Here is a 24,617-nt window from a genome sequence, read left to right as displayed (position 1 = left end):
ATAGGCTATTTAATTAAAACTCTAATTGCCACATGTGCTAGACTTTGAAAGACTTAAGACTCAATTGACTAACTCAAATTAAGACTGCTTAACCAACTTGGACTCTAGAATAATTAAATTCCTGCAATTAAATAGGGCTGAAAATGCCCAAAATACCTCTCCTAGAGGGTTTGGCCAGCCTAGGGAAGGCTCCTTAGGTGCATTGCGTGGGCCTTACTTAGGAATTCAGCCAAGGGACAATTTCCTTTTCACATCACACCCCTCCCCAGATCACCAAAATTGAATTTGGAAATACTGAAAAGTTTATTATTGTAGGAATCACTGAAATGGAGCCTGAAATTGAATGCCTTCTTTTTCTTTTCTTTTTTCTGGGTGAAGGTGTTTATATGTTTGTGTTTGGGTTAAGATAATTTTTTTTGGATCAAAAGTTGTAGATATGCCTAACTTTTCAATGGGACTTCATAAAAGAAAACAATAGGAGTTTATACATGTCTACCTATACAAAAATCCTCTTCTTTCAACATTGGAGGTAGACCTATTTGAATGTTAGTAAAAAAGGGTTCTATCAGAATACCCAGAGCCCCTCATGCTTGATGGCCTACACTATCTTGTTTCTTTTTATCCAATCGTATCTTGTGCTTGTAGGCCATGGGGGATTTGGTCGTGTTATGTTGTGCCGAAATAAGCTAGATGGAAGACAATATGCCGTGAAGAAGATTTTTCTCAAGGACAAGAGTCCACCTGTTAACAATAGAATACTGAGGTAAAGCTTTCATCACTTCAATTTGCTGTAAAATTGAAAAAAATTTGCCCTGAATATGTTCATCGGATTTCTGAACTCTGTAGTTTCATAAAAGTACTCTGATTTCGTGTACTGTCAATTCATTCCATTGGCTCTATCATCGATTGATTTTATGCCCTAGAGGTATTTCATGTCTTTGCAAGCAATGATGGTGACTTTCCCGATCCCGCTTAGTAAGGCTTCACTATCTATACAAAATGCAAGATCATCATATGTTTGCATACTTCAGAGATGTATGGTTCAACGGACTTTAAATTGTGTTGGATTGGAAAATGGGCTTCATGTAGCCTATTCCGCTTGGATGGGGGTAACGTTCCATCTAAGTGAAGATGGTTTTTCCAACTGTGAGACTGATGTGGTTGCATTTAATTTTATCAGCACAAATAGTGGCGTTGCATCATTACGAAATTGTAATATCTACTTCTCACTGGTCTGTGAAAGAAATTAATTGCTGTAATGGTACCGAAAGTTCTGACATCTGGTATCTTCTTCCCAAGTAGGATGATGTCTCATATCTATAGTTGAAACTTTCGTCTCTTCTCAGTTTCTCAACCCAAAATTTCAGCGAACGCTACACCATTGTTCCATGTTTCAGTTGCATGTTTCAGTGGGTTTTAGGTCTAATGAATTTTGGCTTACAGCCTAATTTGAGCCCAATAAACACAATGGCAATGTTATTTTTGACTAAAATCTAATGCAAATTAGTCTTCTTGATTCGCATGTGCTGGACTGTATGCAGACGAAATTGGATCATGTATTTTCTCATATCTAAACATAGATTTACAAGAAAACCTTGAAACTTTCATCAAAATGTGAGAACAAATATTTAGAAATAGTCAAATGTCAATTGCAGTTTACAAATTACAAATTGCAATTACAATCCCTCATTCCCTTGACATTCTTAAAATTTCACTGAGATGAAATTTCTTCGAATTGTAGTCCAATTGACTCAATTTTGTCTCGGACCATGTTTCGTCTTGTTAGGCTCGAGAAAGCTGAAATTTTGCAAAATTCAGTTCCATGCTCATCTACAACACGAGCAATCAGATATTTGTTTTGTTTTTAATCATATAGTCTTGTTTCCAAAAACTCAGCCATTCTATTTTTCTCACTTTCTAGTTTTGGTATCATAACCTTTTCTTCACTCTTTTCCTTTCATTTCACTATATAGCTCGTTCGGGGCCTGTGACTGGATTTTAGTTTAAAAGTTAGATGTTATTTTGTTAAGAGTTTTTTTTTTTTTTTTGGATGAATAAAAATTATATTAAAAAAACGGAAACGACGATACAAGGCCTTTAAGAGGAAAGCCGAAAAGAAGAGTTGAGACCCCAGGAGACAACAATGAATCTGTTCCTTAGGGTATCATCAATAGGGGGATGGGGGGTAGCTAACAGTCTAGAGGAAAAATCAAAATAGATGGCTTTCCAAATCAAGTCATTAGAGCGAGATTTGGACGTCCATCTCCTAAGATTACGCTCCCACCAAATGTGGTGAATAGAGGCACATAAAACAAGCTTACCAATCCGATCACAAATGGAAGAGCCTGAAAAGTTTCTCACCATCCAAGACCAATCATGCACAAACCCATAGGAGCGCCTCGAATGGGGCCAAATAAAAGCAAGGGCTTTTCTCCAGATAGATCTAGAGAAAGGGCAAGAGAAGAAGAGGTGATCAATGTTTTCCAAGTCGTTCCAGCAGAGGATGCAGTTGGGGTTGACTGGGACATGGCGGCTAATGAGGAAAGATTGGGTGGGGATAGCTTGGTTGAGAACTCTCCAAAGGGTAAGGGAGTGGTGAGGGATGGAGCCTTTGAACCAGACCAAGGAAACCCAGGGGGGTTTGGGGTTATGGGTACGAAGGTGATGCCATGCAGAGGAGGTGGAAAAGATTTTGGTAGGGGAAGGGAGCCAAATAGTGAGGTTGTGGGCAAAGCTAACGATAGGGGGAAGAGAATCCCAAACCTGTGTGAGAAGGGGAAGGGGAGCGGGGTTCCAGGAGCCATCAGAGATGAAAGCAGACAACAGAGTATCTTTGGGGATTCGGGAGTCATAAATAGTACGGGGACCAAAATGAGTGTAGAGAATGCCCATTGGATGCCACGGGTCTAGCCAAAAGGAGGTGGAAGATCCAGAGGAGATGATGGTAGAAATAGTAGTGAGAGCTAGAGGACGAAGGGAGAGGAGTTTCCTCCAGACCCAAGAAGGATTGGAGGGCAAGGGAGAAGTCCAGAAGGAGTCAGAGCGAAGAAGGTGAGAATGAACCCAATTAACCCAAATGGAATCTTGCTTAGAGGCAACTTTCCAAATGAGTTTGAGAAGACAAGCGAGGTTGACATCAGAGATCATACGGATGCCAAGGCATCCTTTAGAGGTTGGGCGGCAAATGGTCGACCAACAGATAGGATGGATGAAACGGGTGGCCTCCCTCCTTTTCCAAGGACACCGCAGAATAGGGATTCCATATCATGGACGATAGATTTGGGGATGGAGAAGTTCCCACACCAGTAGAGATAAGAGGATTGAAGCACAGAGCGAATGAGGACCACTCTACCGACAAAGGACAGAAGCTTACCCTTCCAAAGTTGGAGCTTCTTACGGATATGATCAAGCATTGGAAGGCAATGGTGGCGGGTAAGCCTGCCAGGGATGAGAGGAAGCCCAAGATAGACGATGGGAAAGGAGCCAGGCTTAAAGCCCGAGAGCAGAAGGAGAGAGGAACGAAGCTGATGAGAAACCCCAGAGAGGAAGAGAGTGGATTTATCAAGCTTGACATGAAGGCTAGAGAGGGATTCAAAAAGTGAGAGGGTAGAGAGAATGGACGAAATGGATTGATGATCCGCTTTGGAGAAGATCATGAGATCATCAGCAAAGGCAAGATGGGTAAGATTAAGGGACCTACAATTGGGGATGGGAGAGATGAGGAGCTGATCGGTTTTGGATTGAAGGATGCGGGAGAGATCTTCTAAAGCTAAAGTAAAGAGGTAGGGGGAGAGGGGGCAGCCTTGGCGAATGCCAACACAGGACGAGAAGAAGCCTGCAGGAGAGCCATTCGTGAGATGGAGAAGCGGGGAGTAGAGATACAAATTTCAATTAAAACCCATGGAAGAGAGAACATCGCTAATGAAGTCCCAATGAATAGAATCAAAGGCTTTATAGAGATCAACCTTTAAAAGAGCAGCCGGGGGAGTGCGTAGATCTTTCGAAGCCACGGACAACTTCCATACAGAGGATGATGTTGTCTGGAATACTACGCCCTGAGATAAAAGCAGACTGCTTCAGGCTAACAAGAGATGGGAGAGTCTTTTTTAGCCTATTCGCTAGGACTTTAGAGATGAATTTGTAGATGAGGTTATAGAGGGAGATAGGACGGAAGTCGGAGAGGGATGAGGCTCCTTGCTTCTTGGGAATGAGGCAAAGGAAAGTTTGATTGATGGAGGAGAGCTGAGAAGGGTTGAAGAAAAAATTGCGGATGGCCTGAACAAGGTCATTCTCGATGAAATCCCAAGAGGCAAGAAAGAATCCCATGCTGAATCCGTCCGGCCCAGGAGCTTTATTGGATTTATGGGATCGGATGGCAAGAAGAATCTCTTCAGAGGAAGGGACAACATAGAGGGAGGGGATGATGGAAGTATCAATGAATTTGTTGATGAGGCTAGGGGGGAGAGGAGGACAGGAAGAGATGGAGGGGGGAGAGAGGAGATTTGAAAAGAAGGAAACAATCTCCTCCTTGATACTAGCAGGATCAGAGATTCGAGAGCCATTACTAGTGATGAGGAAGGGAATGGAGTTAAGATTATTTCGAGCTTTGAGGGAGCGATGAAAATAAGCAGAATTTGAGTCCCCAAGCTCAAGCCATTTGATTCTAGCTTCCTGATGGAGAAAGCTTTCCTCAGAGGCAAGGAGGGAGGAAAGATCAGAGGAAGGGTCCTTTCATCTTCAACAAGAGAGGGATTGAAGGGATCATCTTGAAGGAGAGATTGGACCTAAAGGAGGTTAGAGCCACAGGTGGAGAGGCCGGAGGAAATATTCCCAAAGGTGGAAGAGTTCCAGGAGTGAAGGGCTTCCTTAGTGTTGCGAAGCCTGTGAGCGAAGGCAATGAGAGGAAGGGAGAAACAATGGACAGGTTTCACCCAGGCTTCCATGACAGTGGGGAGGAAAGAAGGACTCGAAGTCCACATGTCGAAGAATTTGAAGGGCTTGGGACCAAACGAGGAGGGGGGAGCGAGTTGGACAAAACAGGGGGAGTGGTCAGAGAGATTGGAATTGGAGAAATAGGGATTGGAGGCTGGGAAGGAGGAGAACCAAGGGGCATTAGAGAGGAAACAATCAAGCTTCGAGGCGATTCTGGTATAACCGGAACGGTGATTATGCCATGTAAGGGGGTGGCCGGACCAACGAAGGTTAGAAATACCAGAATCATCTAAGCAGGCATTAAAGTCTCCTATTGCGGCAGGAATCGGGGAGGAACCTCCAACATGCTCATGAGAAAAATGAATGATGTTAAAGTCCCCCTCCGATGCCCCAAGGGAGCTCTAGAGATGAGGAAGAGATAGAACGGATAGCCTCCCAAGGGGGGCGCGATCAAGCAACTTGGTTGAAACCATAAACAATGGAGAGGAGAAAAGAGGGCAAGTTATTTGAGAGAATGCTGAGATGCATGAGTTGAGGGGAGGATCTAAGAAGAGAGATGTGGAAAACAGCGAAGTCCCAAAGGATTCAGATACGACCATTAGGAGACTTGGAATAGTTGGAGATGAAAGACCAAGAAGGGGCTATAGATTGGGCAATCCGATGAGCATTGTCCACTTGGACATGGGTTTTGAGAAGGGCACACAAAGAGACTTTTGAGGTCTTAATTGTATTTTTAACCTCAGCTTGCTTGGCCAGGGTATTGAGACCCTTGACATTCCAAATAAAGAACTCAGACATAAGGATCAAAAGGAGAGGGGGCATCTAAGTTGCTATTGGGGGAAGAGCACAGAGGGGAATCAGTGGCAATCAAAGAAAAGGAGTTGAAGGTTGGAAACTCACATAGGGGGAGCTGGGGGGAGATGGGGTTACAAAGGGGTCTGGATCAATGGAGGAGTTGGAGTTTGGGGATGAAGGTTCATGGATGGGAAAGCTAGTCGTAGGGGTGAGCAAATGGTCTAGTTCAGTGGCTACGGGTTGAGTGACAGAGGACAGGGGGTTGGGGGAGTTGAGGTCAGTGGGCTATCTTTTGTTGGTGGCGTGTAAACGGTTAAGGGGAGGGATGGCTGTGGCGGGCTTAAGAGAGGTACTGGTTAAGTGAAGTAAGTTGGAAGCGGTGGGCTTTAAGGGAATAATGGGCTTATGGGTAATATGGCTGGGGGCTTTTGATGGGCCAGGCGAAGTTAGGGGAGGTCCAAGTAAAATGGGAGGCAAATGGGAAAGTGAGGTAGATGGGCCTGGGGATGGGCCATGACGAGTTTTGGGTTTTTGAAAAGTGGAATTGGGCTTTATCGGGTAAGGGGTGTTTGAGGTGATGGTTTTGGATAGGGTTGAACCAAAAATGATGGGCCGCTGGTCTAACAGGGGGTTAGCAGGTGATAAACGAGGGTTTTTGGAATTCTGGGTAGAGGCGGTGCTTGTCAGGGAACCAGATTCGTGAAAGGAGGGAGATCGATAAACTTTTCCAGGACGGGACATTCCAATCGATGATCGGACAGGTTGGAGCTTGACTTTCGGAACCTTGGGAGCTGTCTCCGAGATGCAGAAGCTAGGAGAGGCTTCAGCAGTAGCGGCAGCAGTAGCAGGCCTTGTCGTGAGATGCGGGTTTGCAGGGATCAGGGTTTTGCAGGTTCTAGTAGAAATTTTCATGTCTTTGGGAGCAGCGCAGGTCGCTGGCGGAGGCAATCTGTTTCCTCTTCTGAGTCGCCGGTAAGTTTTGACTATGAAAGGGTTTGAATCATCTTTAATGCCGGCTTCTTCAATAGTGGTGGATGGAGCAGAGGGAACCGAAGTAGTGATCTTTTCCAAAATATCAATGGTTCGGGGAGGAGCTATGGGGGGCATTTTCTCAAGAATAGGAACAGCAGAGACATCTTGAACAGCAGTGTCTATTGTCTAAGAGAGGTCCGTTGACCAACAGGAAGCACTATCGTGACCGAAGGAGAGGCAGATTTCACAATGCAAAGGAATCCAATCATAAACAATAACTTGATCATGCAACAGGCCATTATCATCAGAGATGGAGACCGAGGCAGGAAGAGGCTTAGTAGCGGGGAAGTCCACACATAATCTGGCGTATGAGCGCTTCTCCATGTTGAGAGTCTTGACGTCAGTGCACAGGGGAGTACCAATAGCAGAGCCAATTCTACTAAGGCAATCATAGTTCTAGAATTCGAGAGGCAGACCAGGAAGGTTGATCCACAAGGGAAGAGAGTTGAAGTCGACCCTGCGGAGAGGCGAAGATTGAGACCAAGGCTTGACAAAAATTTGGGAGTTTCCTATAGACCAAGGAGAGCCAACCAGAGCACGATCTTGACAGTCAGGGGAAGAGAAATTGAAGAGGAAAATACCAGAATTTAAAAGGTAAGCATCCATGAGGCCTGAAGCCTTCCATTGTTTGGAAAGGGAAGCTTTAAGGATGTTGAAAGGGGGAATGGGACCAAGAAATTGGCCAATAATGGCAGTTTTCCAGCGAGAGACACCGGGAGCAGTGGAGTTGGAAGGACAGTGAGCAAGAGGGGGTGATTTTTGGTGGTTGGGGGAAGGAAGGAAAGGTTACGATTTTCAGTAGGGAGAGAAGGTTTAGTGAAAAAAGAATTCCAAGGTTTAGCTGGTGGTAAAGGACGTTCGATTGAGGGGGAAGAGACAGGCGAAGGTGGGGGAGAGAGGGGTAAAGGAGAAAGGGGAGGAGACATCACCAGTCCAACTTGCTAAAACGAAAAATTGTCACCAAGCTAATGGCATGTCAAGGATGAGACTAATTGGCCTTTTCTATTTTGTTAAGAGTTATTAGGCTGTAGAAGAGGATTTTGTTCATGTGCTGTTATAAGATGGTGTATTGTGTTATTTCTCTTTAGCATGTATCTCCTCCCTTAGCTATTTGATTTTTAGCATAAGGGGGTGTTGGTGTAGAATTTGCTGGGGGTTATGAACCACGAATCACACCAAACTCTTCAGATCTGGTTTGGTCTGAATCTGAATCCACTCTTACTTGCAAAGCTAAAGAAGAACTGTTAGAAACGGAGCATTAGCTGGATTGGCTCTCCTTCTCCAACGGTCAAGTCAGTGAGTGTTCAAGGATTAGGGTTGCAGAGCTACTGAGAGCCTAAGAAATATTCGAAATGCTTTAGGGTGGGAAGGTGTAGGTAGTTTTTGAATTAATTCGAATGTCTTGTCTTCTATATACGCTTCAACCCTATTTATCGATTCTTCTTTCTGACTCTACCTTCTCTTAGCCGTCGATTGAGCATTATAGAACGATGGTTAATATAGAACTGATGGTTAAGATCAGATCTTTGTATGGCTTTTGGGTTGCTGTTGTATTTGGTTCGAACCATTGGTTAAGATCGGTCCATCCAGTATGAACCGGGTTTGGGTAATTTATTCATAGCACGAGCCCCCAAGCTTGTTGACCAGGTTAAAATCAATTGAAACTCTGGTCAAGAGGTTTGAGTTCTTTCTTTGGCCTCCTTAAAACTGCCTTTGTTTAATCAGCTTCAATTTGTCTCTTTATTTGATCTGAGCTGTGAGAATTCTTCAGTATTTAAGCTCATCTCCAGTCAAGAGAAATCATTCTGAGTTCATCCTTCAGTTGGAAGAGTTCATCAGAAATTTTGAGCTCATCTTTCAACTTATGGAGCTCATAAAAAACTTCCGAGCTCATCCTTTGACCAATTTAGTTCAAAAAAAATTATGAGTTCAATATATTGAATTATAGAGCTCATCAAGATCTTGAGCTCATCATTTGATCTAGGGAGTTCATCGGGTATCATCAAGTCCTTCCCTGAGCTGGAGAGTTCATCAATGAATACTGGATTCAACCAGAGCCATCTTCAGTTATCTTCTGCTTTTGTAGTTAATCATTCAATCTGGAGCGCTGATTCTCAAATTTGTCATCCACGTGGTGAGATTTGGATTCGTCAACGTTTGAGTTTCAGAAACCACTATAATTTATTTTTTGAAACCATAATTTTGATTTACGGCTTGAACTTCTCTAGAAATGAATTTTTCCTGCCTTGGGAAAACGTTTAATCTCCGTAATCAAATCAAAGATAAAGCTCAGCCCCCAGAATCATCTCGAATATCCGATGAAGACTTCAGCTTGTCAGCCTTTTCCATCTCCTCAGAAATGCTAGACTTCGTTTTCTGTTGATGTGGTTGATCTTCTGGCGTACGGTTTCTATGCCTTTTTCTTGACTTATCCATTTTCTCCACGTGTTCAATTACATTGTTCCAAAACTTAAGTGATTAGACTCAAATGTTGATTTGGGTCAGTCACAACCGTCGATTTGAATCATCACATATTTCCCTCCAAAATTTAAGGGTTTCCAATCACGTCATTCTACTTCCTATATTTACTCCTTCTTTGTTGCCTCTTTTCTTCTCCATCTTCTTCTCAACTTGTCTCTGCCTTTCTTGTTTGTCTGCAACTTACTTCATCGTTCTATTGAATAGTATTCAAGTTTCGAATCTCCTTTTTATTTTTTTCTCTCTTATGGGACATGTACAACAAGTCAAAAAATTTAAATGACCAACTAGATCAAGTGATGGTGTCTCACATGTATTAAGTTGAAGCCCATATATCATATACACATAAAATAAAAATACATAATTTAAAAAATAATTATTAAAATAAAAAATGAAAAAGGTAGCAAATAATATAAAAATAACTTTAACAAAACACAATCGTAGATCATAATCCTAGGCTAAACATATATTAATTTTCAGGCAATACAGGATTATTTAAGGCATAAACAAAACAAAAATAAAAAAGGGATGTTTGGAACTGTTGGGTATGGCTCATGCTTCACATTCTATTGCTGCTGGGGTTTCCTTTGTAGCTTTTGTGGCCTAGGAGGTGTTTGGAGGTAAAAGATGAGCAAAAGAGGTGCTTGAAGGCAAAGGAGTTGTGGAAATTAGGTGAAAATGGGATAGAAATTAATAAAAACTGAGGAAAAACAAGTTGGAATGTTGAAATGGTTAAATTTCGGTCGAGATGGTCGAAATTTTTGTTGAAACTTCTGAAATGGTCGAAATCTCCGAAATTTAGGTTGAAAACTATTAGTTTTCCCGAAATAATGGGAATTTCGTTTCGGTTTTCAATAATGTAGGCATTTCGGTCAAAATTTTGACAATTTGGACTGAAATTTCTTCTATGATGTTAACAATGACCTTATGGGAGAAAGCCAACAAATAATAAGCAAATCATAGGGTACTATGTAAATACATTCATTAAAAGGAAAAGAAAAACCAAAAAATTGTTGAACATAAGCTTGCAATATAAAGCATGCTGTTGCAAGGTTGGAAGGTAATGTAAAGGAGTTCAAGTGGTTGCCTTTCTTACATCAAATAAGGCATGCTGTCTGCTTGGGCCCAAGGTGTCTTGATGCCTAAGCAACTCCTCAACAATTATGGACCTGGCCTGTAATTCTGGCATCCAGCAGCTGTCTTGGTTTGATCGAAAGTTATTGGATGAACGGATGGTGCTATAAGGGTCCTTCAGTTTTTTGGCATTATGTTCCTTATTCACACCCGTCTGTACCCTCGTTTGTCAAATGCGGTTCAGTATCTTATTTAGCCCTAGATTGAAGAGTTTCAACCGAGGGGTATTCGTCCGAAATCTCGACTCAAATAGTTACCGTTTTTTAGGATTTCGGGGTAGTTTCATGCAGGTACACAACATAGAGGTTACAGTGGTTGTATGGGAATGGAACATGGAGATGATCCCTAAAGTTTGGTGGATTTTTAAAGTTTAGATTGCTGTAGGTCTGACTTTGAAATTTTTGTTTCTTGGGGAGTATGAATATAGAAAGAAATAAAGGAATTTAGGGTTGGTATTTTTACTCTGGATTGGAAGTAGGAGACAATATGTATAGGCTGTGGGATGGAATTCCAATGGATTCTAATGATTAGTTTGGGAGATAGGTTTAATGCCTAAGTTTTAAGGAAAATGAAAACAGAAAGAAAAATGGTAATTGGGGATTTTGATTTAGAGGACTGGAAGAACAGCCCCTGGGATGCTTGAACTAGTCCTTGAACTCACAGAGTTTTGAACAAGCTTGAAGTTTCTTTGATGGAGATAGAATGAGACAGCTTAGGGGAGTTGTAGGAGAGAGATGGAATTAGTAATACTGACTCACAGAACAATGATGCCTGAAATTAACTTTCATTTGATAAATCATGGACTTAACTATGCAGTTAGATCAATATATATATATATATATATATATATATATATATATATATATATATATATATATATATATATATATATATATATATATATATATATATATATATATATATATATATCCACATGGGCTGACATAAGACTTTAGACTAGAATTAGGACTTAAATAGAAACTTGAGTTACTATTCATGGTATGGTTCCTCTGCGATTTTATTCGAGTGGTAGATTAGTTTAAATGTATTGGGATTGACTGATCGTGTCGCTAACCAATCAAAAATAAAATCCTATACTAATCTAGCAAGCAGACAGTACGGGGTCAAACTATGGGGAGCTAAAAGGCTAAGTTACTAAGATTGAATTCAACAAAACTAAATTTAAACTAAATCTACTAATTAATGCAAAAACGTTAACTATGAATATGTGAAGATCTTTGGGATTTCAAATCCCCAATGCTTTTCCCTAACCGATAAAACTCTACACTTCAAAGTAAATTAGGGATGGTCTTCCTAGATATGCCCTATCTTCGCAAGACTATCGTCCTTCGCGGAAGCTTGGCACGCTTAGTTCGCTGAGCTATAAAACATCTTTGGCCAGACTCAAACACAATCAACTAGAAGAGATAGAACAATCAAATTAATGAAATAAGCATGGTTCATCTACATCCCAAAGAAAAGGAACTAGCTACTCATTATCACAAAGTTCATAAGAAAAATAAAGATGAAACATAGGGAGAGAGAGAGAGAGAGAGAGAGAGAGAGAGATGTGGTCTTCTTCTTCAGCAATAAGAGAGATGAGAGCCGTGTTCGCCGTCTTCTCCTCTTCTCTGTGGTTGGCTTCTCTTTTATGTCTCGCGCACACAATGAATCTCCTCTCTTTACCCGTTGATTTGACCTTTATTCGTTCGGATTTTGGAAAAACCCAAAACTAGAAAGTTGTGGATATTTTCAATATCGTTCCATAGCATCTTAAATCACCGAAATCCAAGCTCATACGAGAGAGACATGCCCAAAATACTGAAGGTAGGTCTCTTTACCTGAATTTCAGATTTATTACCAATTTTGTTCCTTAGACCTCCACCTGTTTCCAATTTGACTAAGATCTCACTTTTCATGATTTCTTGGGCAGCAAGATTGAATGCCATGATTTAAAATCCACCAATATCTAATATATTTGCCAACTTTACTCCTTATTATCTCTAATATCAAAAATCACCTTATTCCTGAAAAATACACAAAAATACTCAATTAGCTCTCTTCAATTAAATAAGTATGGGGAATTAAATCAAATAAATAATGGTAAATGCATGCTTATCATTGACCAGCCCTTATTAGAGGTCATATTCTTATTTTTGTTTACCAACAAATATCAATAAATTTTTACCCCTGAAATATAATTGGGATAAGGCCTATCTGAGCTGGGATCTAAGATTCTTCTGGTTTATGGTATTATGTTATTGATTCTTAACTATGAATTTTGGTTGATGCCTTATCTAAATGTTTGTATTGTTTCTATGCCTGCTACAAGGTACGCAGGGAGGTAGCTACACTTTCACGGTTGCAGCATCAACATGTTGTCCGTTACTATCAGGTTGACATATTTTTTTCCTTCTTTAATATTACTTTTTCGTCTGCCATTTTTTAATCTTGTTCACATTTTCTTGAACCTGGAACATTTGTATGATCGTGATACAACCTTTTCTTTTCTGCAAATTGTTCTACTAAATGTGCTAATCAACTTATGTGCTTTACGGTTTGCTTTTATAGGCTAAAATGATACTTTGAATTTTATATTCATCCCTTTCCAATAAGAATTTTTGCTTGGGCCTTTGAGCTGAACTAGTTTGTTTCAGCATGTTCTGTGTTGCACAGTTTAGGTTCTCATATTTATGGGGCTTCACTATGAGCACGAGTGTTGGGCCCATTACAATAGGCCAAAGCAGATTAGGACATTATGTTGAAATGCGAAAACATTATTATTGTAACGGCTGGCCTTTGTGATTTAATTGTTGATTCCCCTTCAGGCATGGTTTGAAACAGAAGTTGGTGGTTCTCATGGTGATACCTTCTGGGGTTCAGGAGCCGGTGACAGCTCCAGTTACAGCTACAGGAGGGTGAGCTCAAGAAATGCTGTTGGACCTGAGAACAAGCGTGAATCCACTTACCTATACATACAAATGGAATATTGTCCTGGGTGCGTATTTTATTTCCTACGTTTGGTACTAGTTACTTTGGATGATTAGTGGTGCAAATATATTTTTTTCTTTGGCATAAATATGTATTAGGTAAAAAATGGAATTGAGATAGCTATACGTGCAAATCAAATATTGTCCTTGGTGCATATTTTATTACCAATGTACTAGTTACCTTGAGATGATTAGTGGTGCAAATATTTTTCCTTTGACATAGATATGTATTAGGTAAATTTTATTTTCTTTCTGAATGGCCTGCCTTGATAAGCTTATCAAGATCCTAGTTGTCAGGGCCACTAGGTGGCCAGAAGAATTGGAGGAGCACTAGGCATGTAGTAGGTGGTTATATGTATTATAACAGTGAGAATTTTTTTTGTTTATTATTTTATGATATATATTATGATTTCATGCAACATAGGAGCCATATCAATGCAACATGATATAATTATGCTAGTAATGAACTAATATGAGAAATAACAGATAAGAACAAGTTATGGGAAATAATATATGCATATTCCTCAGTGTAAAGTGTCAACAAGGCATGATGTTGCCTTGGACCTAAGAAAGAGCCTTGATCTCTAGGCTGTGCCAAGGCGTCTCCCTGACAACAATGATCAAAATGGTCTTAATTTCTGTCACATGGCAGATTTGAAGGGCCCAAGTTTTATGAATAAGTATAATGCAGGTCCGTTATTCCAAAATATAGGACCATGAAAGAGTATATAATTATGAGTTGAGTACTGTAGGTGTGCATGGACATTCATGAGGATGCATATCAATACATAAGAGGGTATTTGATTATTAGGCTTTGAAATTTGACATGTGGCTAATCCATACCGATGACTATCCACCTAACAACTAGAATTGCATCGTCCTTATTCCAGTCTGTGCAATGAGGATGTGCTGCTTTGATCAGCCTATCTAAATGAGCATTCAAATGAATTTTGGCTGTAGTGTTTGATTAAAGCCAACCAGAAGCCAATATACTAGGTTTAGGGTTTGGTAGAACTTAAGTTTTGATGGTAGAGTTATGTTATGCTGATGTAAGGGAATTGATCAGTTAATGTTTGGTGTTCTATTGATGGTGGCTTATTGCTGAAATTGGGTTATCAGTAAACTAGGGTTTGGGGAAGAGATAATGAGACTCTGGTTTATGATTGGTTAGATGAGGCTGCAAATCATAATGACTACCTAGGGCAGGGAGCATAGTTTTAACCCAAGTATGGTAGCACTATAGTAAATACGTGTATTAATACATGTATCTGAATGTATACTTGAAAAACGTCCTTTTCCTGCACATTAAGCATGCACTTAATGCCGTACCCGACTTCTAAAGGTAGCCGTATTGATTTCCTTATTAATTGCCATTTTAATTGGCATACTAATTGGTTTTTCATATTCTTAAGAAAAAATTAAAATAAAAATAAAAATAAGAGAAAATAAAAACCCAAAAGGACTATGAAAAATCTCGAATTCCTATTTCCTATATAGATGTTCATTGAATCCTCATTCAGTCATTCAACTCATTCCCATTGTTTTACTTTTTCTCTTCCTCTGCTTTTTCTTCGCTCACATTTCATGACACTCAAAACCCACAACTTGCTCATCGTCAATTGTTGCCTTTGTCGATAAGTAACTTACTTCCTCTATCATACAATATTTATATAGTGTCTTGGATTTTCAGTGTATACTATAAACACCTTTTGAATTCATAACCGGTTTTTAGTGTTTACATCATGAGAATCATTCTAACATAAATAATTCAAAATGTCAAGATAAATTAGAATGGATTCAGACTAGGAGATCAGATTTAACCCACAAATAGCACAGAACAATCACACATTATATGTCTTCCAAACACATTTTGACTTGCTGATGTTATTCCTGAAAGTAACAATTCCTATTGCAATGGAAGAGCAAAACTCAATGGACTGTAGTGAGGAATTAGACTTGAAAAAGATGTCTCTCTTTTATTTATTTATTTTTATTAAATAACATGCATCTTAAAAAATATTTAGCTGCTTTTTTAAGAAAAATAGTTAGAATAAAAGAAGACTTTCAAAAAAACGAAGCTAGAATAAAAGATGGGCTACACATGTGTTCACTTTATTCTCATGATATTGATGCTTCAAACTACAGTAGTACTGTGAGTCAACTACCTATTATCTCCGGATTCCAGTATTCCTTTCACATATGATTCTAAGACACAAGTGCCATCTAACATAGATAGATAGATAGATTTCTTTTTTGATCGGTATTAACAATATTTTGTGGATAAAAGGGTTATATCATTACATCATAGATGATTTTTATGATTTTTTTTCTTTAAACAATGCTCTCTTGTTTTCATAAGTTACGTGACAAGTGCTTTTTATATATTTTTCTTGTTTATCTTAGATGTAGATATTCAGAAGAATAAAAATGGTCTCAAATTATGTTTTTTTCTATTGTTTTTCATATGGAAAGTTGTTTTTATTTATATATTTTCCTTGTTTATCTTAGATTTAGATATTAGAAGAATGAAAAAATGGTATGGAATGTTGTTTTTTGTTTATGGAAGCATAAGAATTTTGAATTAATTGAAGAAATCAATTTGCTATTAATTTTTACAGAGACAAAACCCCCTCCTGCCCCCATATTTTTGCTTCCATACTTATTCAAATCAATTGTATTGAAACACGTATTATACACGTAAAGTATGATTGATCTACACGACTTATTGAGCTGGTTTATTGTAAACGTACGATTTTCTGTATGGACTGATTAATTGCCATACCGGAGCTATTGCCGTACCTGAACTTACTAACTATGGGTTGCACTAATGGCTGGTTTGGCCTATCTAGGATACAAGGTTTCTCAAGAAGTATATGAGATTGGAGTTTTTAAGGTTTGAGTGGAGTGATTGGGTTGAAGGTTAGATTGAATGTCAAGGGGATGGAAGGGATGTTTCAGCCTGGTTTGGGGCTGTTTAGATGGTGGAGTTGATCTATGGAAAATTTAGATGTAGAGGAATGCATAAACAGGAAGAAAACTAAGGTTGGCTGTGAAGGTTTCAAAGAAGAAGAATAAGGGTTGGGGATAACTCAACTTGCTATTTATTGAGGAGCAGCAGATTGAACAAGTGTGGAGACCTTGATATTAGAAAAATTTCCAGCAAGAGAAAGGTTGCTCGAGAGGATCGAATATCATAACTTGCACTGCTTGAAGAATTTGGCTGAGGGGAACAGGGAGTTAGAATCACTACTTCAAGATATTGTGCAAAACCAAAACTCTTATTTATCAAGTCTCTGGTTCAATTTAGGAAGTTTGTGTCTGGACCAAGGAAAAAATTTTGGTCGAAACCAAGATTTCGATCCACGAAAAAGCCGAAATTTTTAGGTTTAGACTGAAATTTCGGTCGAAACATATGATTTTTTTTGAAATTTCGACCCTAGGTTTTAGGCCTTATATGATGTCGATTTCATCTGATATCTTGCCTCTTACCTATTTAAAGCATAATAAACAAAATGGAACTAGTATTTTGCCCAAAAAAAAAAACCATTGAAAATTTATCATTCAAGTATACTAACAAATGACTAGTTCCGACAAGTACAAATTGTATTGCATACAAGCATAGAATCATTAACATACATGAATTATTTGATAGGATGGTTACATATACAACAAATCAACAAAATAAAATGACCAACTAGATCAAGTGATGGTGTCTCACATATATTAAGTTGAAGCATGGTGGGAGATCTTGCTCTCGAGCGAAATCTTGCCACTCCAAAATAGAGAGATCTCGACCGAGATGGCGAGATCTCGCCCGAGATCTATCAAAATTTTGGCTTAATCTCGGTGACCCATCTCCGTGGGTTTTAGGGCCCCGGTTGGGCTGAAATTTGGTATTTAGTCTATTTAAGGCCCTTTGAACACATTGGTGGCCTTAGAATTGTGAGAGAATAACCCTAACTACATCTTCTAAGTCAACCCTATGTGTAAAACCGAAATGTAGAGATATCAAGTAATTCATGTTATCAACTATAAAGTATTAAATATGTTGAAGTATATACACTTGGATTTTTTACTGTTCACGACTGAAGAGAAGAGAGATGAAGAACCAATAGAAGATGCCTGTGATTCTTGCTTAAGAGTCTAGAATCACAGAGCCCTTTTATTTATAGCTTCTAATGAATCTAATACAACTTGAGAGATAAGTAATTGTCCTCTAGAAAAAGGAAACAAAAAATTACAACTTTAGCAACTTCCTAGCTCTTAAAATATAAAGTTCTGAAAATAGAAACTACCACCAAAATAGAAACTATGCTTTCTAAAAACTCCCAAAACTTATGTAGCAAGACTCCAACATTAGAAATAGAAAGTAGAATAACATCAATAGCATAATACTGTTCACGTAAACAGTATAAACAAAGTTACTGTTCACGTGAACAGTAAAAACAGATTTGACTGTTCACGTGAACAGTACCATGAGCAGTAAAAACAGATTTTTTACTGTTCACGTGAATAGTGTCATGAACAGTAAATAGCCCAAGTGTATATACTTCAACAAAATACATTACACATCAAACTATCAAAGAACTTAAATGGCTTCAAAATTTTACAACCATAAGAAGTTTTAGACTTTTAGTAAGTCATAAATCATAATCCATAAGTTCACAATCACAATCACAAGAGTATGTGAGTAATAAGATTACAAGACAGCAAGAGTATCACTCAACATTCTGCATCAACTGATTCTGAACGGTGGCCACATATGACTCCTAAGTCAACTCATCACTATAGTATGTCATATATAGGTTTAAATGTCACATTAAATTGGTTTCCATGAAAGTTAGATCAAAGCTTATGGATCAACATATATTTACACTAAACTCACACACCCATTGTAGAATATTCTATTTGAAAAAAATTCAAACTTGGGGGAAAATCTTACCTTTGTTGTAGATTTAGTTGAAATAGGCTTGAATGATGATAATTTGATGTTGTAGATGTCTTAAAAATGTTTAGATGTTGAATCCCCAACAAATTCCGACAAAAAATCAAGTTTCTGGCAATTTTTGATGGTTGCAGCAGGAGAGAGGTGAGATCTTGGCGAGATATGGCGAGATGTGGCGAGATCTCCCATCTCGCAGATCTCGCCTCTCCTCTCGTCTCGCTATGTCAAAATAGCGAGATATCTCGCGAGATCTCCCACCATGAGTTGAAGCCCAAATATCATGTATACATTAAAAAAAAAAAAAAACATAATTTAGAAAATAATTATTTAAATCAGAAAAAGAAAAAATGGTAGCAAATAATAAAAAAATAAGTTTAACAAAACACAATCATAGATCATAGTCTGAGGCTAAACATATATTAATTTCAAGGCAATACAATATCATTTAAGGCATGAATAGAACAAAAAAAAGAGAGGGAAATTTGGAACTATTGGGAATGGCTCATGCTTCCGACATTCTATTGCTACCGGAGTTTCCTTTGTAGCTGCTGTGGCTTATGAGGTGTTTAGAGGTAAAAGATGAGCAACAGAGGTGCTTGGAGGCAAAGGAGTCGTGGAAATTAGGTGAAAATTGGATAGAAATCAACAAAAACTGAAGAAAAACAAGTTGGAATGTTGAAATGGTCGAAATTTCGGTTGAAACCTCCAAAATGGACAATGGTTTCTTGTATTTAGATTGAACAAGATATTTGGAGATGAACCTCCATTTCTCTGACTGTGGACTTGTTTTAATGAAACTGAGGATTGCCAAGCTCAGGGAGGATAAACAAAATTGAAAGTAACGGATTAAGAAAGGAGTGTCATTCAAGATGACTAAGAGCTCTTCAAGGCTATAAACAAGGATTCTTCAAGGTCGTACATCAACTCAGACATGAGAGAAATTGATTCTTCCTTTAGCTCCCCTTGGTAAGTGGCTACAAGGCTTACATTGCTTTTTGCAGAGGGGGTAAAGGGGGGGAGCAAAGGGGTTTATCAAGCAGACAACACCAGCGACCGATCATTGGAGAATGGGCACAAGGCAACTATGACCAGTCCAACACCTTACTTAGGAGAGTTGGGGTGCTTTTTTAATTCTTCATTGATGTCATCTTGCCTTTCCAAGATAGCTAGATATTATGAGATATCTCACTTTAAACTATGATTCTATGTGGTATCACTTTCCCCTAATTGAATACATAGTGTATATTTAAGGCAGTAGGCTTGATTCACTAGATGAATAGTGGGAGGCTGAATCCCGTTGATGGCTTTGGTGTGATTTTTATCTGTCCCAGTAATTACAAGTTCAAGTTTCCTCCTGTCCTCCGTTAAATAATTGACACGTGTAATTTTAAAATCCAACGATCAGTATTTACGATTCACTTTCCAACCTTAACTATGGTTTCTCTCTACTTGTCTCTCTCTTCCTTAATTCATATTCCTATTCCCGCCCATCACCGCCGTTGTCCTTTTCTCCACGACTGAAGAATGGTTTTCATTGATATCCAAAACAGAGCTCATTAAGAATACAAGTGAAAGAATTGAGCTAACCTGACTAAAACTTACAGTCTTTCTCAGATTTGCAGTGAACTTTTTTTATAAACCAAGTTTCTGTGGCCTTAGTCAAAGCAACCATACAACTAATCGTTTTCTCATTCTCCTTTACAAATCTGATACTAAGCAAAACTTGAGCTTCAATTTATTGAAAGATGATGTTCGTTAAAGATCTGATCATAATTTCCCCTCAAATGGGTAATGGTAATGGGGCACATCTAATGTCTTCACTATTTAGGGATTCTTTTATTCAAAGCGGAGAGAAAAATTTGAGAATTGAACGCTTGAGGTGGCATTTGCCGAAGAGGGATTCAATTAATGGATCTCTCTCTGTTCCTTTTATGCTTCCAGATTAAGTAGAAGGCACAACTGTCAAGCTTGCCCTCCATCCCTTCTTAATTCTTTCTTCAAAACCCTTTTCTTCATCTAGACTGGGCATGGAGAAAAAGGTCAGTGACGACTGATTGGGGCTGGATTTCTTTTTCAGGCCTAACCTAACTGGAGAATGATTTTGAAAAAGAATTTACAAGGGACGGGGATAGCTGGACAATTTTGGGTTTTGCTTGATATGGAACCATCAGAGGAAGAAAAGAAGAGAGATAGATAGAGAGGAGGTTTTAGAAAAAGATAATAAAAGAGAGAAAAGGAGTTGCATATTTCTCATTCCTTCTCCTATGCTTCTTCTTTTTGCATCCATAAATGGATGTATTTGCAGATTTTGTTTTCAAGAATGCTTCGGGCCATGAGGCTATTAAATATAAGCAACTATCATGGGTTTCTGTTGAAATATTTTTAATCGAGTTTTAAAAATGATGTCTTAGGTCTACCCCTGCTTGATGGTCCAATGCAGTTGTATTGATGCCGGAGTCCAAGACGGAGAAAGCAGAGGAAGATACACAAACAAAAAACTAAATGGAGAGAGAGAGAGAGGAAGGAGAAGAATAGCGTTAGGAGGTGTGACTGTGTGAGTCATATTAAACTATAGTTAAGTGTTGGGGGATGGATAACCGTAGGATTAATATATGACAGATGCTCATCATCCAATGGCAAACATGAACAAACTGGAGCCTCTCCAAACTGGAGCTGATAAAAGTAGTGTTGGTGAATCTATCTAGATCAGTGTGTAGTTCAGGTGATCCATTCCTTGAGCCATGCGATGAATCATTTCTGATGACTCATTGGTTCCTTCCCTAAAATTTTGACTGATCCTATTCTTACCAGCCTTGCCACACAACCCTCTTTGCTCTCACTGTCCATATTTGAGGATTGCAAACTCAAATTGTAGATAGCCGATCAAACGGAATATTCCCTTTAGTGACCCTCATTAATATTAAAATCATAAACGATTGTAGATTGTCACATGATTTGAACCTAACACATCCACTGCGCAATCCTTTGGAGCCGTAGTTCTGGGATTGGATTGCAAAGGGAGCAGTATGCAAAGAAGCTCAACGATAACATTGGACCATTGACCTAGGAACGATCTATATAGCTCTCCGTCGTTCCTTTTCTTGAACTGGACTTCCTAAAAAGATACTTGCTTTGGCGGCTAAAAAAGATTTGAAACAATCACATGGACTAGGTAGGGAATACTTTCCTTTAACCACATGAAATACCCCCAAGGTCTTTCATGCCACTATGTCTCCTGTGAAACAGCTAGCCTCTTGTTATTTAGCATGAGGAAAAAATTTGTACTTTCACCCATAGTATAAAGAAGGTGCGAAATTTCACTCAACTTGGTTATCTCGGTGGAGTTATCTCGGTGGAAATGCTGAAATTTTGGAAGGTTTCACCCAGATTTTGACTCTTCATCTCAGAAGGTATTTGGGGTCATTTTGGCTTGATTTTACTGTCTAGCATAATATGGGGCCAATAAATGCGCTAGTGTTATTTTTCTCAAATCTAACACAAAGGGTTGTTCCTGATAGGAACATGCACGGCTGTATGCGGGCGAAACTGGAAGTTTGGAACATGAATTTTAACCAATATAAATTTGGATATTATGCAAGACAACACTAAGATTTTCATTAAAATGCAACAATACATACAACAAGTAGAACCGTAGAATTCAATATACAAGTATGTGTGTCGGGTTGGATCCATCACCTAGAATATTGGAAATAAACAATGCCATGACATGGTACGGATAAAGTTATCTGTATAGTCCGTCATTGGCATAACTAGTTGTGTTGGTCCTAATGGATATCCAAAGATGGAGTCATAAATGATGCACTTGGTCCATCTCCATACTCATTTGTAGACATGTTACTACAATCAGCAAATGAACCTCCATATGCTTCATCATATCCTTATCCATAGCCAAAAGCCATGTATGGTACAATCCCTTGGAATTTTCAAAATTTCACCAGAATTTTTGAGGTTTTAGCGGAATTTCTGAAATTTCTCTGAAAAATCTGTGACTTCTCAATTTTGTTGCATAGATTGTTTCACTACTTAGCAAAACAGCGGAATTTCGACAATATTTTGCTATGTTATGCCGAAATATAATACCGTGGGTATAAATTTCGGTCAAAACCTTTTTGAAAAAAACAAGACAACCTAGGTGGACGAAAAAGTGCCAGGTTTCGACTGCTTCCGCTAGGTTTTGCCATTTGATTTTGACCCCAATCCATTTTTTTAATGGATTTTATTATTTAAACCTCTCTTTCACCCTAAATCAATAGTTCATTTGTGGAAACTTGGGGGAAAATGCTGGAAATATGTCAAAACTTAGGGAAAAAGTTCCAGGTTTTGACCACCATATCTTGGTTTATTGGCTGTCAAAACCGGCCTCAAAACCGAGATTGCGATCCTTGCTTTCAACCTCCTACCAGTTCAGTTACTCGAGCCTTCTGATTGTACCTGAAAGTTGTTAGTTTGGCAAGCAGCCATAAAGAGGGCAGTGGGGGTTCAAACTTTCAAAGTTTCAGTTTACTAGAATGGATAGTTAGGAATAGAAGATAGAAGTACAAAGGCTGTTTGGGCTTGATTCATTATGGTAACCTTGTTATTAGGTATCTAACTTGGGGACTACTTAATGGACAACGCCCTTCATTTGTAGGGACATACATCGAACTCTCAACTTCAATTACTTGCACTGATCGGAATTGCCAATCTCCTGCTTAAATGAATATTATGGTTTACTCATGGGTACTCATTAGCTGATTCGTCTGACTATTTTAATATTTAATTTCTTGAAGGGTCTCACTCCTAGACTAGCAGATGTATTTCAATCCATTCAAATGTGTCTTTCTTGCTGGAGTGCAAATTACTCACATTTGCTGCAGTGTTTATTGTTCTAATATGTAGTATGATGGCATAAAGCTTTTTCGATGAGTATACTTTTGTGGTGCCCAGATAATCATTAGAGATGAATCAGGTGTATTTCTTATTTGGAAAAAATAACTACCTCGAATAATATTGGGTTTGTATTGTGAAGTTCAAATTCTTTTTCAGTCCATTTGTAGCATGGTACTGGTCACTAACACCCATGGAGTTGGTTTGAATTTATACATTTGCATATGTTTTCTTAATTCTTTTAGAGGAAATGTTTGGAACATGATTTTGTCAGTAAAATCTATTGATAGCTTTGATGATTTTGTGATGTTTACCTTTTTAGTATTGACATTTTTTCCACTCTTTTGTATGTTCAAATTTGTTTGATATGAAGGACCCTACGCCAAGAATTTGAATCATATAGTAGCAACTTTCAAAAGGAAAATGCATGGCATTATTTTCGGCAAATTGTTGAAGGACTGGTTCACATTCATGGACAAGGAATCATACATCGTGATTTGACACCAAGTAACATATTTTTCGATGCTCGGAATGACATTAAAATTGGAGATTTTGGTCTTGGTAAGATAAAAGATTTTGGTTTGTGGTTTTATTCATTTATTTTTAAGTTTCTTATGCTTTGGTGATACTTAAAATTAGAAATTTCATAATTTATGAAGACTGAAAATTTTATATTGTTATTTTGTGGCTATTTCGGGACAGATGTAATCAAACATTGTCTTATCAACTCTTAACAAAGTTTAATCATTAATGGCAATATTTGTTTCTCATGCCAGAAATGAAGATGCTAAGATGGATGAGTGGCAAAACTAGGTAAGGATAAAGAAAGGAAATGATCATATTAGAGCTGGTTTGGAAGTAACTTCGATAAATGATTGGCTATGAGGAAATCGTTTGGGGTTGCACAACCATGTTCAACAAAGGTCTTTAAATCCTTTTGAGTGGAAGAGACTTAATCCTGATGAAAGGATCTAAAAGAGCTAAGGGTAGACCTGGTGAGAAAGGGTATCCATGGCTGAGGCCTTGTATCTAGTGTTGCCTCAAATAGTAGTGAGTAGTTACTAGCAAGGGTCCATGTAGCTGACTCCATATATCTGGGAAAGGCTTGTTGTTGTACTTCTATTTCATGGCTAAGCTCTTCTTGAAAATAGGTTCAGACTAAAGAAATTTATGGGAATTCTCAAATTTTCTACCTCTAAAGAAGAAAAATCTCAAATTGTTTTGGGAATGCCCGAACTACGAAAAATACTTGAAATTCTGATGGTGCTAATGTTTGCTTTGGATCTGTGCATTTAATGGTTTTCTATTACGTATATTGCTTGCAAATGGACTTCATTAACCTCTGAAACTCTCCTATTTATTTAGGCTCATCCATTTTTTATGAGGGCACCTATCTTGATGCATTTTATTTCTCCACATTTGAA

The 24,617-nt window shown here is 38.5% G+C and overlaps 1 protein-coding gene across 4 annotated transcripts in view; it reads left to right on the top strand.

Annotated features, from left to right (window-relative positions):
* GCN2 (protein kinase family protein) overlaps positions 1–24,617 on the top strand; it is a 121,559-nt gene that overhangs the window by 23,823 nt on the left and 73,119 nt on the right. For all 4 annotated transcript variants that reach the window (XR_016174291.1, XR_016174290.1, XR_016174292.1 and 1 more), the window contains 4 exons: positions 646–763; positions 12,712–12,766; positions 13,200–13,369; positions 23,567–23,754. Coding sequence is in view for 1 of the 4 variants with exons in the window: in XM_089160488.1 (XP_089016614.1) it covers positions 646–763; positions 12,712–12,766; positions 13,200–13,369; positions 23,567–23,754 (531 nt within the window). In the remaining 3 variants the exon portion in view is untranslated. The remainder of the gene's footprint in view (positions 1–645; positions 764–12,711; positions 12,767–13,199; positions 13,370–23,566; positions 23,755–24,617) is intronic.

Source organism: Hakea prostrata, chromosome 7, assembly GCF_041222555.1.
Source record: "Hakea prostrata isolate BN-2017 chromosome 7, UWA_Hpros_2, whole genome shotgun sequence".
Classification (NCBI taxonomy): Eukaryota; Viridiplantae; Streptophyta; class Magnoliopsida; order Proteales; family Proteaceae; genus Hakea; species Hakea prostrata.
Note: the sequence above shows the minus strand (reverse complement) of the source record. Positions and strands in the feature narration are given on the sequence as shown.